Raw genomic sequence first — 17,875 nt, 5'->3', positions numbered from 1 at the left:
ACACACACACACACACACACACACACACACACACACACACACACACAGTTGTCAACTGTCACCGACGTGGTTCATTTCACATTTCTTTGCGCAGCCTTTTCAGATGAAGCCCTTCATTGCTCAGTACCTTTGGAGAACAAGCACACGCATCGTTTGAGTGTGTGTTGAGGCTGATGCATTTCTTATCGGCGGTATCGAGCACGTATTGTACATCAGTGTTTACATACTGTGTAGTGAGATAACGGCTTCTCTCACTCTTCGTTCGTAACATATCCCATCGCAGAAATGTGATGGTTTTGTGTGGCTTGAAAATGACTTGAAATAAAACTAAATGTGATCGCGTACGACTCCAAAAAGGTACGAATGTTTGCCTGCAAAGGTGCAAATACTTGTCGTCATTATGGATATTGGCTGACAATATTGCCAAGACTGTTTTAACTGTCTGTGTGATGCTTCGAAAACTTTTGTGCAACTGCTGAGGTGTTTGGAAGATGTTACTCCAACCAAGATCAGTTCACTTTTTTTCTTGTAGAACTTAGCTTTATTTATTACATTTAAGAGCTTTTATATTTTGCATTCTGCAATAACTTATAGAGATTCTTTTTTTTGCATAAACACATGATGAACAAAGCAAATTACAAGTAAGTACAAAAACCAAGAACCAAAAAGAAGAAAATTACAAAAAAAATATGAAACAAAATACTGACAGAATGCATCTGGATGACGATTTTCAAATAGCAGCACTTTTACCTCCCTTTGACCGCTTTCACATTTTACATTCAAACCCATTTTGAGTTATGTGCTGCACGAATGTCCACACATTGTATTTGGATCAAATTCAATTTTTCTAGTTCAAGAGAAAGTTAAATGAAAACTTGTAAACCATAATAGGGACTTCAATCCCCCCCAAGGCACATCACCCGGAGATAACGTTTTAATGTTGTCATTTAGCCGAGTGGCTGCTAACGCTGCAGCAATTAGGCCCTAAAGGTTAGGCTGCTCGGGGGATGGACAATTATTCTCGAAAGTCTTGTTACTGAAATGTCACAAAGTAACTCTGAACTCTGAACTTAGGTTTATGTCATATTCAGTTACATTAGCTCAGTATATTTCACATCCATGAACCAACCAACACTGGTTTAGGTAACTGGTTTTTAAGCAGCCTGATTAGATACACACACACACACACACACACACACACACACACACGTCCACATTCTCACACATTCTACTCGAGGGATACGGCTGTGACAGAGACATATTTAGTTTTCTATATTTGCCCCATCACACACTCCCACTGGAGGAGGATGACGCGACGGAGGCTGATTGGACAATGTGTTGTCCTCGTGTAGGCGCATGTGTATCCGTGTAGACAATATGTACAATATATGTATAAAAGAAGCAGGGCCCTGTCATCCAAAATAATTTTAGAGCAAATATGAATTAAAAACAATCATCTTGTGAACCGTCTGGAGCTCAAGATGGTTTACAGAAGCAACGTAACCTGAGATGCTCTTAGAAATGAGTTGTAGGAGGCCAAGAGCATCTTAATAAGAAGCTCCTGTAGAGGAACTGCAATATGCACTTTCACTGTAATCACTGATGCTCCCTGTGAAGTGGTCTTTGAAGTTAAATGACCAATGTTTAAAGGTGCAACATACGAAATTCAGAGCATTGATATAGCAGCTAATTACCTATTCGTAATTTGCAGATGTAGTGGAGTAACGTTTGCCTGAGCAGAGGATGAAGTCGCTCTCCCGCTGTGTGTTTGGTTATCAGAGTTTGTCCTTGCTTTGTTTAAAACAGCTGGGCCGGCCGTGCATGTTTTTAGTGCACGTGTGCGTGCCCCACTTGCTTAGCTAACGGCCGCCGTTCTGCACTGCGTTCACACGGCAGTTACAGCTGATAACGATGTCCCTATCGAGGTTATGGAAGCGTAGCACCCGCCCTCCAGTTCCCCCTCATGTAAACTCTGTCGGCTCTGTTTGCTGTAGTTTGCACTGTTAGCACAGTTAGCTGCTAGCCGCCAGCTCAACCGTCCCCATTTTGAGAGCCGTTGAGAGGCAATAGAAACGCTACCAATCTTGCATTTAGCACCTTTAAAGTAGAAACATGGTCTCAGCTAAGCAAGACAAAAAGCTTTTTTTTTTTTTTCTTCTTCCTATTGGCATATACCATGGGCACACGGGATTTATTCACACACAATCACACTGACAGCCAGTGTTAACGAGAGTACTGGACGATGAGCTTTAGGATTCAGCTTCAGGTCAAAGAGTTCAGCTGGGTGTCAGCCACTGCATCTGTCCCTGGAGACACAACCCCATCACCCTCACATCCTCCCATAGACACTCTCACACACCAACAGATGCAAAGGGTTGATATGGAGAACCCCATCACATGGCTGGGTGAACCTGCAGTAGAGCAGATGATGGCTTGATTTACAGTAACTATTATCGTTCACACCCGATCATTTTATACCCTTTTCATCCAACAAAATCTCTCTTTTTTTTTTTTAAGATTTTAAAATACCTTAAATTCTCGAATAAAACCAGAATAGACATTGAGAAGTGTTAGATTCAGATCTTTCACACTAAAAGTCTGCCAGGAATAAAGTGAGGAGCATGTTTCTGAGCTGCTGAAATGCTTTTATTGTGAAGCATCTGTGCACAACTGCATATATGCTTAGATATTGATTTTATTTCCAATACTCATTGTTCAAAGGCAAAAAGAGGGTCTTGATAGCAGAATTTCAGTGATTAGTTTGGAGAAACGATGGAAGTTTAAAGCTGCGAGTGAACAGTGTGTACATTTTAATGATTGTGGATAGCGCACGTGTTAAGAGTACGTTGTGTGTGTAAAAACAGATTATTTCTTCCAATTAGATCATCTATAAGACAGATGAAAGGATACCAGTGGAACACTACTAGCTAGAAGCCTGTTAACAGCTCCACCATTCACTCTGTCTGATGATGCTGAAATAATATTCTTGTGCATGGACATTTACTCCACTCTTTAGATTTTCTAATTTAAAGGGTTAAAAATTGTTGGTTTTATTGGTTTAGTTTGCAAAGTTCGCTGTAGCATCCGCATACGTATCCAACACTTCATGTTCATCAGCTCTGGCAGCAGAAGAGAATTGATTGGAGGTGGAAGCACTGATCTTCTCACATAGAGCACCATAAATGACTGGTGCATGGAGAGTTGAAATGAATGTAATCAGTATTCTAAAGTCTGCAAAGGCCCCTGGCAGGTCGGAAAAAGATTTTATGTCAGGCCAAAATGAAATGGAGTTGTATAACATGCTGCATGTAATAGACTGACAATCAGTTATTCTTAGTAGTGTATACGTTAGACAGTGTGTCCTATTTGATTGTTCATGCATAAATTATATATGAGTGTAAAGCAGGAGATATGTATGTATGTAGGTAGGTAGGTACACACTTTACTTTACTTTTCTGACACTGGAGGCAAATGATTCTGTAAATGGTAAATGGACTTGCATTTAGGTTACATCCACACTACTACACTTCCGTTTTAAAACGCATATCTTTAGCTACATTTATGCCTGGCGTCCACACGACTCCGGAATTAAAACAAAACATGTTGGATTGAAAACTCCGTTGTGTTGTCGTGTGGACGGGCAGAACCGGGGACCTTTTGAAGACAGACGTAGACACCCACGTTTGCTACTTGATTGGGTTTTATCTTCCCAGATTCTTCACGCCTCCTGAAGAAAACATTTATTATCGATCGACTACCAGTAGTTAATTCAACATGGATAACTGATTACAGGTGTTAGTGACCTTGTTATCTATACTAGCAGCTGTTGTGCAGATGAATTCAGCATTTTATAATGCTACAACTACCGACATGCAGAGGAAGCAGCTATAGAAGGACATCATTCATAAAACGGGGCTGGAATGCTTGTGTGGACGTAGATGGTTTTCTTTATAAAACCTTGTTTTAAATGGAAAACGTAGTTGGTGTTGGATGTCGCCTTTTATAGCGCCTTCCTATCCTTCTGACCACTCATAGCAAGTTGTAGAGTAAAGGAGTGCTTGTGTCTGACACCGTGGTAGTTGTACAAGAGAGACGACGGCAACAACACAAAAAAAAGTGTCTCCCTCAGAAACCTCAAGTACCCTCAACGCCACGGCCAGGTTGTTGTTTCCTAAACTTCTGTTTCCTTTTATCTGAAAACATGATAGAGTGGAGGAAGATGAAGAAGAGGAGAGTTTCACTAGAAGGAAATCATGGAGCAAGGACGGAAGTGATTTGTGTCTCTCTGGACGAGAGCAGCCCCACTTTGTTTTTCAATCATTTTTCCACACTGCATCTCTCTCCCTCGACTCTTATATTTTCCTGCCTCCTCTACCATCATCTATACTTTTGTTTGTTTCCTTCCTCTTTTTACACAGTCTCTGTATACACTGCCCCCTGTCTCATCTTTTTCCCAGCATGCTCTCTCTTACACAATATCAGGAGTCCCATGTGTTTTTAATCCTGCATTGATCCCACATAGGGGCTGATATTCTCTCCGCTGAGTCTGTTGATTCAGGTGCCATCGAGACGCAGCTGCATGTTTGCTAATCTGTGAATACTACCGACTGTTTACAGACACGATGCTCATCATTATGTCTTCTTAATCTGCTACAGTAGTAAACAAAGGTGGAGTTATACAGTAATCCAACGCCTAAAGGGCATCACACACACACACACACACACACACACACAAGCAACTGCCACCATTTCCACCTTTCGAAGCAGCTGCCCAGGGTGCCTTCAAAGTGCCTTTGAAAATGGTTTGAAGGCACCCTGATTACCAGACAGTCTGTAACTACCATCCAGCTACAATCCTCCAAACACACAGGCCTAAGACAACTCGCCACAGACTCGTATGTGTTTCCTTGTGTCTCACTGTCTGTATGAGGGAGCGTTATAATGCTCAAGTTTAGCACATGAGCACTTGTTGAACCGTACAGTAACACAAGCCTAATCTGCTCCGGGATGATTTCGGGGGCAGAGCCCTTCACACCTCCATATCATGTTCCAGTCAGTCCTAATGAGTCTTACGAATGAGCCGGCTCCACTGCAGCTCGCTGCAGATTATCAAAAAAAGGGACAGAGAGAAGAAACACGGAGAGGATTGACGAGAGCAGAGGAGGGATGGTGGAAGCATCAAAGGAAAAAGAAGACAAGGGAGAGAAGTATGTCTGTGTTCACTGTCCGTTGAGCTGCCTCGCGTTAGCGATGGATAGCTGGTATGAGAGCTGTAGCTCGACGCTACATCGGACCACCTGTTTGATGTGCAGTGGCAGGCAACAGGCAATGTGCTGAACCAAATGAACTGAGGCCTGTCTCAATGTCTCAATCGTACTGTAGTGTGAATCACGATCGATTTCCAAAGAGACACGTCCTCGTTTGATCATCCACAGAGAGGTCGGAGGTCATCGTCAGAAACGCAGCTCCCTCATCGCCAACAAATCAGTGTTTAATTAAAGTGAAGTTTAACAGAGTACCTCTCCAAATTTAAAAACACTCCATTTACATATCGGAGCTGTGCAGCCGTCGTGTTGATGTACAGGGACTGAAGAGAGATGTACGAATGTCTTAAGCAGTCGCAGAAGCAATCTTAATGAGTTACAGGTGCACAGTCGCAGTTGTTGGTAGGAGTTCAATGTTATGCTTGCACTTTGTTCAGGGCTTTGATTTGGTTTGCAAATCTTGTCAGAGAGGTCAAGGGATAGGTTCGGTTTCAATTGACCGTTCAGGGCATCAGAGTTCAGGCTAATGTTGGTGGCTCTGCCCTGCTCTTCTTTTGGATTTGGAGAAATTCACGCTCCAGCGAGACTAGCCTACGTTATCCAAGAAAGAATTCACCAAACCCCTGAGTTAGTCCTCATCCTCATAGTGTTTGAAAACAACTAAGCAAAAATCTAACCTCTGTCTTGCTTCTCCAACTAGCCTTTGTAAGCGACAGTCATATATACAGCAACTTACATTGCTCCGCTCTCTGTCTCATGTGGTGTCATTTATTGTTCACCAGTTTTCTTTGCTCTTATCTATGTGTCGTCTCTGCCTCTTTCTCTTGCTGTCAATCCATCTTTGTCTGTCTTGACAGGATGTCTATCTCGAGTCTTGTTGCCTGCACACATCAAAAAAACACTCAGAGAGCAGAGTGTGATTGTGCTGCTCCACACACGCATACACTCACACACACGCACAATGTTTGATAGGTAGGAATTTACATTTCTGAGAGAATACGAAGGACGTTTTTATCTCGGATATAGACAAGAATAACCAAAGAGAAGAATTTATAGATAGAGATTCGGAGGGTTTCTCCATTAAGATGTCGGTATTTTCACATAAACACTCGCTGCAAAGTGAAAGGTTTGCCAGTACAGCTAATCCCACTGAGATTATTATACCAACTGTGCATCTAGTGCACTTCCAGCTCATTGTTTTGTCTGCCGGTCCATAACGTTCACACCGGGGGTGCTCAGAAAGGTCGGGGACCTGTGCTGCTCCTTGACACATGCTGTCACATCATTAGCTGAAGCTGCCAGCTGATATTCAATTGTGTGGGCCACTCACTTCACTGTCTCACAACACACTAGGAGATGAATGTGGTGTTTCAGTAGAGTAAAATGTGGTATTTTTGACAGCTGGTATACCGTGAAGCGAGTTGAAAGGCAAAAGGAAATGTGTCTGGCGTTATCAAGGCTGACTGGGTCGACCTTGATATTGATTGGCTTGAAACGTATACTGACAACAGCACACGTGCACGTCCGAGTCTGTAAGCTTGTTAAATGTCTCTGTTTGTTCACATATCCACTTTCTGTCTCACCTCAAGCCTTCCAGATGCTGTGTAATCCAATCGCAAGTTGGGGAGCGTGGAATAATTTATGAATCACACAATCCCCAGTAATCCAATAGCGGAGTAGCTCAAACGATCAATGCAAGCAGCATTAGCGAACTCGCATATCTCTCCATCATTCACACATTCAGTCGCATACTGTCCAAGACCGCAATCACCTCAAGTTGCCAGGCAAGTGTGTTCGATTATTCATCAAGGCCGGATGGCTGCTGTCCCTTCAGGCATGTTTGCAGGGCAGATCCCTCAGCCTGTCCATCTCTCCCTCTGTTTCATCACAAACGCACACCATTCATCACGGAGCAAATGACCCCGGGAAAGGAATAACTAGATGATTAACGAAACTGTGTCATTACAACACTCTCTAAAATGGACCCAGAGCGTGGACATGGAAAAACAGAGCTCTGGCCATTTAGAAGGTTGACAATCTGTCAATCGTACTTCAGCATTTTCAAAGTGCTTCCTCTTATGAAAAGTTACAGGAAGTTTTACTTTATTACAGCGCTGCTGTGATCTCAAGTCAAGCCAAGTTAATTTATTCACACAGCCTGAAATCACTAATTAGTCTCGAGGGACTTTACAATCGGTACAATTCTGTTATTTCGTTTCCCTCTGCAGGGACCTGTAGCTTTTCAGATAACATATTTCCTTGATTTGGTCATTTGTGCCTTGCATATTAATTAATTTAGTATTATTTATTTTTGCACACACATGAATTATTTGTTCCCTCAAATGATTTGCCCTTAAGGAGACATATAATGCTCAATAATAATTTCAGGTATTTTGGGTTTCTGCAACAACTTACATGCTTTGATGTTTGATATTGTTCTCATACTGTCGAGTCCACATTTTAAAGTTTGAAAGAAGTGCTTTGTTTAGAGAAAACTCTCCAAACATGCAGCTCATCAGTCCTGCCTCTGAGACATCATTGTGACGCTGGGAATCTGAAGGCCAGATTTTCAAGCAAAGATAATCTTCACCAACAAGACGGTAAGACAGCAGATTGTGTGGTATTGTGATGAAGAAGTTTTGCTACTTGAGGGTTTCTTTTCTCTCTCTCGGCTGCACCACAGTGAGAAAGCTCTAGATGGCAAAATAAAAAAAGACAAAGAAACAGTTTTCCCAATTATTTACTCGACAGTTCATAAAGTCTGGGAACTATCTGAGATGCCAGCAGAGACACTTTTATGCGATGGTATCTCAGAAAAAGATTTATCCATCATATCCTGAGACACCCTGCTTTACTTTAGGGACACCGATTACAATGGCCGTTGGTTTGTCAATAATTGTAATTGTGCAGCAAGATTGCCAAATACAGAAATTAAAACATTTATGTTGGCTCTTTGTAATTTTTTTTTGTCACAGCACGAAAAAGGCCTAGAGTGCATCATGAACGCTTGTTCATGTGTGATGTGGGAGAAACAAAGAGAGACAGAAGTAAAGAGCTGATGTACAGTTTATAACTTACGTAATGTTTAGAGTAGAGGTGAGATGAGCGTATTTTATTCATGGTGTTGTGAGGAAGAAAAGGTTCAAAGCTGTTCTGCAGTCTGCTGGTACTGGAGCACATTTGGCCTCAGGGTTAACAGGTTGTGGCTGAGGTTTCATTATTATGTGGGCTCTGCAGCAACTACATCTCACCAATACTATACTGCCATGTAGAAAAGTATCAATGATGGTCAGATTTTGCTTCTGATCAGGCCCGTTTGTCTACCTTGCGCATGCCAACCCAGCTTGTGAGGTTGAACTGTCCATATTGCTTTATAATATATGTTATAGGAAAGTAAGGGTGTGGAGGGTTACCATCCTGTCACCAACTTGCAGTTAATGGTCATGTTTTTGGAGGACATCAGAATTGCATCTCTGCTCTTTGCACATGATGTGTTTTTGTTGGCTCCTTCAGACCAGGACCTTCTCAAGCCCAAACTGCTTGCGAGAGAAAGAGCGTGCCAACCTAGTTTCAGCGGTGTAATTGTTATTTCCAAGGTGTGTGGGTGCTGAGTGGAGGGCAGTAGAGATGCTTAACTCTACTGCTGTTGATCTGTTGGCAGAGAATGCAAACTGATGGGGGTTCAGACTGGCTGGCACGTGGTCTTTGATGTGCGTTTCTCAAAGTACTTCATAACAAATGTGTGTGTGAGTGCCAGAGGGCAGTTTATGTGGTAGTGAGTGAGTACACATCCGAGAAGAGCTGCATGGTTAAACTCTTGCTTAAGGGTGGACTTTTAATCCCATCACACACACACACACACACTAAAATATATAAATAATATTCAATATTCTACCAAGGTGGACATTTTGCATTGCCCCGAGATCCTTGATTCCATTGTGGCAAGAACTCACACAATCAAAACAATTGGTCCCACTTGAGTTTTAAGGGTATTATTGTAATACTTGTGACTTGTGTGTTGATCCTTTTCGTGTCTGGCATTCTTTCTAAAATAGCCATTAAATGTATTAACAACTCATCAGCAACCTCGCTATGAAATGGTTTCGGCGGAGTCCGCCATTTCCGTGCTGGATTCAAATGGTGTACACATGAACACAGGATTCACATGAAAAGACGCCAAAATAAAGCGGGGTCAGTCATTTGTGGGGATGCACATATACCGTATGTCACATAATGACATCATCCAGAAGGGCAGAACAGCCGCTTATGAGAATCTTGAAGATGAAATATACTGTGTGTGCATTGGCTGTATCACATTTTCATCATGACTGAACATTAATTTCTGAGCTCATTAAAGTGTTTCCTGCCCCCAGTGATTAACACACATTTTTGAACTGAACTCTGGGACTTTTATTATTAATATCATCGCCAGTAACTACAAAAACAGAAGCCCAGGGGCTTTTTTTTTTTTTTGGTTGAACAGTTTGACGTTCAGACCACCTTGCATTCACCTCGAGTTCACTGCTTTACACTCGGTATTCTTTATTTTTGTTTCTGTAAGACAGATTCCTCTTCTCCTATTCAAAACAAGTAAATAGAAAGAACTTCAAAATATATCAGCATCTCAGCTGAAGAATATGTGGCATGCAAGAACTTCAGAGGGACGTCATGGTAGTTTGCGTTGCTGGGGAATTCATTGATTTTTCCTGCATTTATTGACAAAGACATATTGTACAAAGGACAAACAGCACAAAACACTTGTTGTGAACATGGCACTGTGCTGGACAATAGGCCTCACCGGGGACATGCTCCAACATGATTATGATTTTGTTCAGACTGTGCCTGTCAGACGTTGCCCAAAGAATCACGTGGATCACTCTGGTGACAAAGTGATGAGATTGGAAACTTAGAAGCACACATTAATGTCCAGTCATGGCTGTAGCTTTGTCATTTGTCTGGGTTAGGTGGTGCTTCAGGCGGCATTTTAAAGGTACATGTAACTATTATGTTATAGTGCACAATATATTGTGAAATTGCACGAGCACAGATAGGCCTACAGACGTTTATTTTATTATACTACAAATTTGAAAAAACTGTTTTATAAGTTGTCAAATGTGTGATTTATCCTACGGCATATCCTTTGTATGTGAATATGCACTTATATTTTATGATTATTACCACATTCATACATTGTTTAATGCATTACTCTTTGTTTATAATACTTCAGTACCTCATACATGCTTTCTTTATACAAAACATATAAACATACAAAATACATAAAGATACACAACATAGTAAACTACTCGGTAACCTTTGATATTTTTGCTTATTGACGACATTCAGTGATTTTTAGCTCCATGCGCCTTAAGCCAAATCAGATTTAGTTCCAATATGTATGACGTGCCCAGTATGGTGGTACGAGTGAGTCACCAGTGATCTCGATGCACTGACATTAGCTCAGGCTCCTGTAGTTGCTAAGGAGACAAAAATCAATGGCAGCAAAAGTACTTACCTTTTTGTGTATTTCTGATGCTTGACTGTCTCTGACCTCCCTTTAATCCTCCTTACAAGCCACTCCAGTTCTGACTTATTGAACCCAAATCAATCGGAGTCAATAACCAACAGAAGAAAGGAATGAAAATCTCACAAACCAACAGTGAGAAAGCTGGTGGCCGATTTAAAAAAAAAAATCAGCCTTTGGCTTCAAATAATGGATCAGGTGTTTGTTGCTTTGGCAGCATATTTTGCATTGAATTTGTCCAGGTGCTATGCAGACAGCACTCTGGGTGCAGGGATGTCTTTGCCACATGAATAATTGCCACACTTCCTAAATGTCTAGAGACGCATCAAGCACAGAATTTTTGAATTCAGTTGCAGAAGTGACACATTTGAGCTAAAATGAAACAAAGGCGCAATTAGTCGGTGGTTACATAAGTGTTTATCAGGTCGTTAATCAATCTGTCATCTATACAGAAGTACAATGAGTATAATACACACATACAGTAGGGCTGCACAATTAATATTAATCGTGATCACAATTTTGGCTTCCCGCAATTATATGAACACGATTGACTGCAATGTAAATGTTTAATAATGCGCGCTTCACTCGTAGAAAAGTCTGCTGCATATCAAATCAAGCGCTTCCAGAAATACCAGCCGGCCAGTATTGGCTGATCGGGATGTTTTGGCTTCACTTTTGGGGAGCTGTCATGCCGATGCATACTCACCCTGCAGCGGCAGCCTGTGAAAACACTTTCCTGAATGTTGCGGCTGAAGTCCAGAGTAGATGAATGATGCGCTGTATATTAAATGCATTGTGTTCAGGTGAATCAGAACCTTATTTTAAGTCTTATTTTTGATGCAAAAATAAGTATATTAACAGGAATGTAGCACAAAGTGAAAGCAGTGTTCTGTTCATTTAAATGTGAAAGTACAATCAAATTATTTTGTCCTTCACATCAATGAATAATCATGACAAATAATTGTGATCTAAGTACTGAAAAAAAGCTATTGTGCTATCATTGTGACCCTAATCCTGCAGCGCTAACTCACAGTAGCTATTCTTGCACAGAAGGTCAGATCCAGCCCCTCTCATTTGTAATTTGAGTCGCAGACGGCCCCATTTCACCTCACAGAAAAGCGACATAACTGCAGAAGACGGACAGCGAGACATTCATTAAAACCAACTCTGAATTTAGAATTGAGGCAGGAAGGAGACGGGAAGAAGGCAGCGAGCAAGACTGAGCAGGAACCGACAACAACTATCAAAGACGATGGAGCTGAACTTCTATTTAACAAATGAGAGAGGGAGAAAGAGAGATGTGCAGTGACAGTGACAGTAAGGTAGAGAAAGAGACATGGATCAGGGCAGTCATTAGGGGAAGATGTGCATGAGAACTGTATCCTGGCAACAGAAACTCAGACTGGGAAGACTAAACAGAACTGATAATGACTGTTTGATCATTTTAGAAGCCTGAGTTAGACTGCGTTCATAGTTTAAAGTCCATGCGCTATTTACATACATTGTTTTCATATTGTCAACAATACCCGTGTAGCCAAAGCCTGATGCATCTTATTCCTCTGTCCCAAAAAGATAACTGTTGTCCAAAAATAAAAACGTATAGTCACTGTTGCCCTGGGTGACATGAACCCCAAATACACCGTCCCGCTGGTATAAATATGCGCATTAATCTGCAGCTGCAAATAGTCTCTAACAAATGCACTATTGCTTGTTTAAAACTACAGCACCCGGTTTGTTCTAGGATATTTCGGAGACTTTTTAGAATGTGAAACGACACTAAAAGTCACCGGATCAAAATTGACGGAGCACCCACAAGTAGAAAACAATCAAATCCAAGAAACTGGGATGTGACTCAGTGTTGTTTTTTATATTCCTGTAAACTTAAGTATGGTTATTTTGACACAGTGTTAGACACAACAAGCTCAACGTTTACCTTAAAACTGTCACAAATGCATCGTTAGTCGTAAACAAGCTAGAAAAGTTTGCACCCATACTACATTTTAGTTTTGGGAAATAAGCTAATGGCAATATAAAGAATAGCAAAGTGTCAAAACAAAGTTGACACAGTGTTGTGTCGGTGCTACATTCACCTGGGTCCATTTGTAAATACAGTATGTGCCACAGAAAAGTCGGACTATATTGATTCTGACTAACGAATTGTTAATTTTGGTTTGTTAATGAAAATTGCAACCCTCAGTCTTGACACCAATGGCCAGTAAGGCGTCGTAAAACAATTCGTTCAAACTCTAAATCAAGCGGAGATGGATGCAGACAATCGGCTGGAAGTCGTCGTATAAGACACGTCCTATATTGCCAAAACCTAAATTAAACTCACAGAGCTGTCTGCCCACATAGCAGTGGCTGAGTTGCAGGAAAGTACAGCAGTGTGTGTACTGGTAGTTTTGTTAGCTGTTAGCCAAATACCACAGAATATTATCACGCCGGTATGTTAAGAAAAACAGGTAATAAAAGGTGTTTTGAGAAAGTGTGAGTCACCGCAAACCACGAGAGGTCCTTGAGCATGCAGCAATGACTGACCAACCAAAATATTACATAGTTTGCTGCAACAGAATCCGCGATCAGCCGTGGACAGACACAGAGAAGCACTCACTCACTCATGGAGGAACACATACATGCGACCAATCGCACAATTCTCCTGGCGGAGATGATAATGTCAGAAGTGTGAATAAAAAGCATTCCCATGAAAGTATAACTCATCTTTTACAATGCAGCTAAATCACCGACTTCCAGAGGCGAAGTTGCTGGAGACATAATATGTAGTACTCGAATTATCTTGGGTGAACAGCGCATCACCTCTGTCACTAATTACTGCTAGTCAAGCTTTGGCCTCTGTGCCTCATGTCTCATGCCTGGATGCATATCCAAATACAGTGCACCAGATGACATCAGGGTCGATTCCCACGGGAGGGATAGAGACAGGAAGTGTGACGGCCTGTAGGGATTCTAATGGAAGGTGGTCTTCACTTCTGTTATTTGGTGTTTTTTCCGGCATCACCGGAAATCTCTGCAGTCCCCCAGGACTGACGATAAAAAGAGAGAAAGCGAGAGCAGGAAAGGGAGGAAGTGTGCACATGGCAGACATGGGAGTAATTAACTAATGAGATACTTTGTTTTGAGAAATACTACAACATGTAACTTGATAGACGAACATCACAGCCTACAACCAGCCTCTTCTATTACATTACATTACAGTCATTTAGCTTTTATCCAAAGTGACTTACAATAAGTGTATTCAACATACGTATTCAAGAGAACTGCTAGTCATCAGAAGTCCGTGCATCTCCTTTTTTCCAAGAAAACAAGCATCCTCTCCTCCTTATGTTCCTTTCTCTCTGATTTGATAAGTCCCTCACCACAACATGTTGAGCGGTCTCTCAAATGAGCTCGTAGGCAACCCAGGCACACACACACACACACACAAACACACACACACACCTCACACACCAGCATTAGGCCATAAAATATTCAATACGGGGGTCTCGAAGGCCTTCAGAATTGATGGATCAACGAGAACGCCTGAGCACAAAGTAATAAATAGTCCATTTTAGAGAGTTCGCCCATCTACATGCCCGGGGCCATTAATTGAATATGCACTGGAAAAATGTTCCACTTGGTATTTACACACGAACACACACACAGACGGAAGTAAACACGCCGGGTTCCTGCTTGTACACAAGATTGTTACTTGAAGGAGGGCAGATGTGCTATTGGCTGCATCAAATAATGAACCCTCATAAGGTTTTTGTGACTCTTGACGGTGTTTACCTCACCCGATCAATTCTTGTTACTGCTCCGCCGGGCTTCCTCGCTCTGGAGACCTCTGCTTTCAGCAGTCCGTCTCCTCTCTCGCACCGAGGCTGCTTTCACGTTTGAGCATTTTTGATAGAAATACACGCTGTGGAATGCAGAATACAAATATGGTGTGCGAGTCTTACTTTGAGTGTTTAAAGATTAAGATTGGATAGTTTTTGGGATTCAATTCTCATCTAACTAAAACGTCTGCTGTTTTCCCGCCAGACGTTTACACCTGACAGGACTATAAAAGTCTTGGTAAAAAATAATTCCCAATGAAAATCCAAGAAACTTTGACTAGAAATAGAACTAACAGATTAAAAACAGTATTTACACATGCATGTGTGATCTAAAACATATCGGATGTCGTGCTGAATGTCCGCTCTTAGAGGTCCGCACAAGTCACAAATCAGATGTTAGGTAGCAGAAGCCTCAAGTGAATTCAACTATTTCAGTGGTTCGCCTTTCACAACCGTGTTGATCGCGTCCTCCTTCCTCTCTTCTCTCTTTGCAGACAGCAACTTTGTCCTGGGAAACGCCCAGGTGCAGTCGCTCTACCCCATCGTCTACTGCTCCGACGGCTTCTGCGAGCTCACCGGTTACGCCCGCGCCGAGCTCATGCAGAAGAGCTGCGCTTGCCACTTCCTGTACGGCACGGAAACGAGCGACCAGCTGACGGCGCAGATCCAAGGAGCCCTGGATGAGAGGAAGGAGTTCAAGACCGAGTTGGTGTTCTACAAGAAGGAAGGTGAGATGGCGGGAAGGAAACTGTGTCCGTGTTCCATGTGATTTTCAACTCTGTCCATTAGTGCTCTATATCACGTCAGCTGAAAGCATATATAGTTATATATAACTATAGTTATACAGTGCTATGAGCAGATAATAAGGCATCATGAGTATGTATTTAATGCATTGTTAACAAAGGCATCATAGAAAGTCCAAATCTCAAATTTCTCTGATAAATAAAGGGGGGAAAAAGTAACATCGTTCCATAAAATCATGTATGACTTTAAGTAATCCTGCTGAGGAACATAATTATGCGGTAGATGGAATGCGTAGCCAGACTCCATATGTGTAAGTGGAGTGAGGGAATGAATGTGTGAATCACCGAGTCATGCATATATTATATGTCAAAAGAGCTTTTGAAATGGTTGCTGCGCGTGTATCACCACCAAATAATCTACTCCAATGCTCCAGCAGTCAGCCGGGGAGGGATTTTAAAAAGGAGAAAGACAGAAAAATGAAAAGTCTTGAGAGAGAGAGAGAAGATGTTTGTGAAAGAAGAGCATCAACAGAGTGTTCATTTATCCCCTCTTCATTAATCAATAATAAAAAGGGAGGGAGACGTGGACACATCTGCTCCTCTGAGATACAAGCCTCTAACAAAGAACAACACGGGGTTATAAAGCACACACACAAACACACAAAAGACCAATTAGAAGTGTTTCATGCTCTTCATCATCTCTCTATGAGCTTACATTAGCATTTAAGCGGTTCCCCAGGGGAGCAAGGGAGAGAAAAAAGCACATACATATCCAGTTCCCTCTCTCAGATCAAAGCCTGCGGCACGATTTCAAAATTGCATTTTATCCACGGAGCTCATTCTCATAATGTATTCATATCAACACGATTTACAGGCCGATAAATGAAGGAAAGAGTGACGATAAATATTTAAAAAATTACAAAATATAAAGAAGACCCAATGATGGTGCTGCTTATCATTGTAAGTGTGGAGCATTGAAGATACAAATCTAGCTAATGAATGACAAGCGTATCACAAATTAGCTTCACTAAATCCCTGTTCTAACCTTTTCACAGTAATACTGCTGTGCTCTAATAATAACATGATAAATGAATCAATATGCATTGAAGACAGCCTTTCATTCTGTATCTTTGTATCCTGCAGAGGCAGAACAGAGGACAGCACATGCTGTTTCAGAACCGCTATTGTTTACCGTCTCGTTGAAGTCAAACGGGGACAAACCCCGCCTCAATGTGGCTGATGTTTTTATTGAGGCGGTCGTCTCGCTCGTTTTGATGCATTATTTACTTGCATGATCCCCTGGAGGGAAACAGTATGCAGTGTGCCACATGAAGCCCACAAGGACACGAGTCAGACTAGAGGTGTGTAATGGAAAACCTGCGCAGCTCGTTTTAGCCTGATTTCATGCATTCATGTACCAGCCAGCAGGGGGGGTTACTTATCTCGTTTGATGACCTTATTCAAAGGACAAGGCTGGCGATTTTCAGCATCTTTATTTCTAATGTCAACAAATCCCATGAAAAGGCTCAAACCAGCAATGAATTGATAAAGACAACAAGGATTGTGTGCGTGTATCAAAGTCAGATATATCTTGTTCGTCTGTGCCATAGAGCCCTCTGTTGTCCAAAAATGATTTAATAACAATAAGCCACACTGTTTGATACCATCAGCTGTCAACCTCAGGGTCTGAAAAGTAAAGTCGATGCAGAAGTGTCTTAAAGGGGAATTCTCTCTTCTGACCAGACGACTCCTCCGATTTCAAACAGAAGTCTGGTTGTATAGAAGTCTATGAGAAAAGGACTCTACTACTAACTTGATTTATTACCTCAGTAAACATTGTAAACATGAGTTTATGGTCTCAATTACTAGCTTCAAGTCTTCTTCAATACAACATGATGTTTGTTTAGTAAATGATGGTCCATTTAGAGTCAAACAGACCATAAAGCAGGGGATAGCCATATGCGTCACTTCTTATATACAGCAGTCTATGATTACCATGAACACACACACTAGACGTAATCCCACATACTTTGTGCTCACTTGTTTATCAAATGTGTACTAATCCGTTGCTGAAAAAAATGCAATATGTAACATTTTCTAAAATCTGTAATGAAATATTGAATTAATCAGCCAATGCAGTTCAAATACAGTGTACCAATCCCTAATTAAAAGTATACTCACTTTAAACTTTGCATAGTGTCAAAAGTAAGACAAAGCTTTCCAAAGTAGTTAAACTGGGCAGTCCAAGTACAGGCTGCAGACAGACCCCACTGTCCTGTCACCATGGCAAAGCAGTCTGATGCTTCGGTGGCAAAATCCATCGCCGTCTATTAAATCACCACTATCAGCTGCTGCCCTCGGGGCAAAGGCACAGAGGCCCCTGTGCAGCTTGCTACCTCAGCACACAGCATTTTATAACTATTTATTTAACCCTGATTCTGTCCTCACCATCGAGCAGCTCGTGTGCTTTAATGTGTCCTATCTGGATGTGTTGTGTTGTGTTTTAATGTGTCC

The 17,875-nt window shown here is 41.6% G+C and overlaps 1 protein-coding gene across 1 annotated transcript in view; it reads left to right on the top strand.

Annotated features, from left to right (window-relative positions):
- The window catches only part of kcnh3 (potassium voltage-gated channel, subfamily H (eag-related), member 3), a 107,906-nt gene that overhangs the window by 54,433 nt on the left and 35,598 nt on the right, over positions 1-17,875 (top strand). The window contains exon 2 of the mRNA XM_031873419.1: positions 15,113-15,346. Coding sequence (XP_031729279.1) covers positions 15,113-15,346 — 234 coding nt within the window. The remainder of the gene's footprint in view (positions 1-15,112; positions 15,347-17,875) is intronic.

Source organism: Anarrhichthys ocellatus, unplaced genomic scaffold (assembly GCF_004355925.1).
Source record: "Anarrhichthys ocellatus isolate YVR2014 unplaced genomic scaffold, GSC_Weel_1.0 scaffold71, whole genome shotgun sequence".
Lineage (NCBI taxonomy): Eukaryota > Metazoa > Chordata > Actinopteri > Perciformes > Anarhichadidae > Anarrhichthys > Anarrhichthys ocellatus.
Note: the sequence above shows the minus strand (reverse complement) of the source record. Positions and strands in the feature narration are given on the sequence as shown.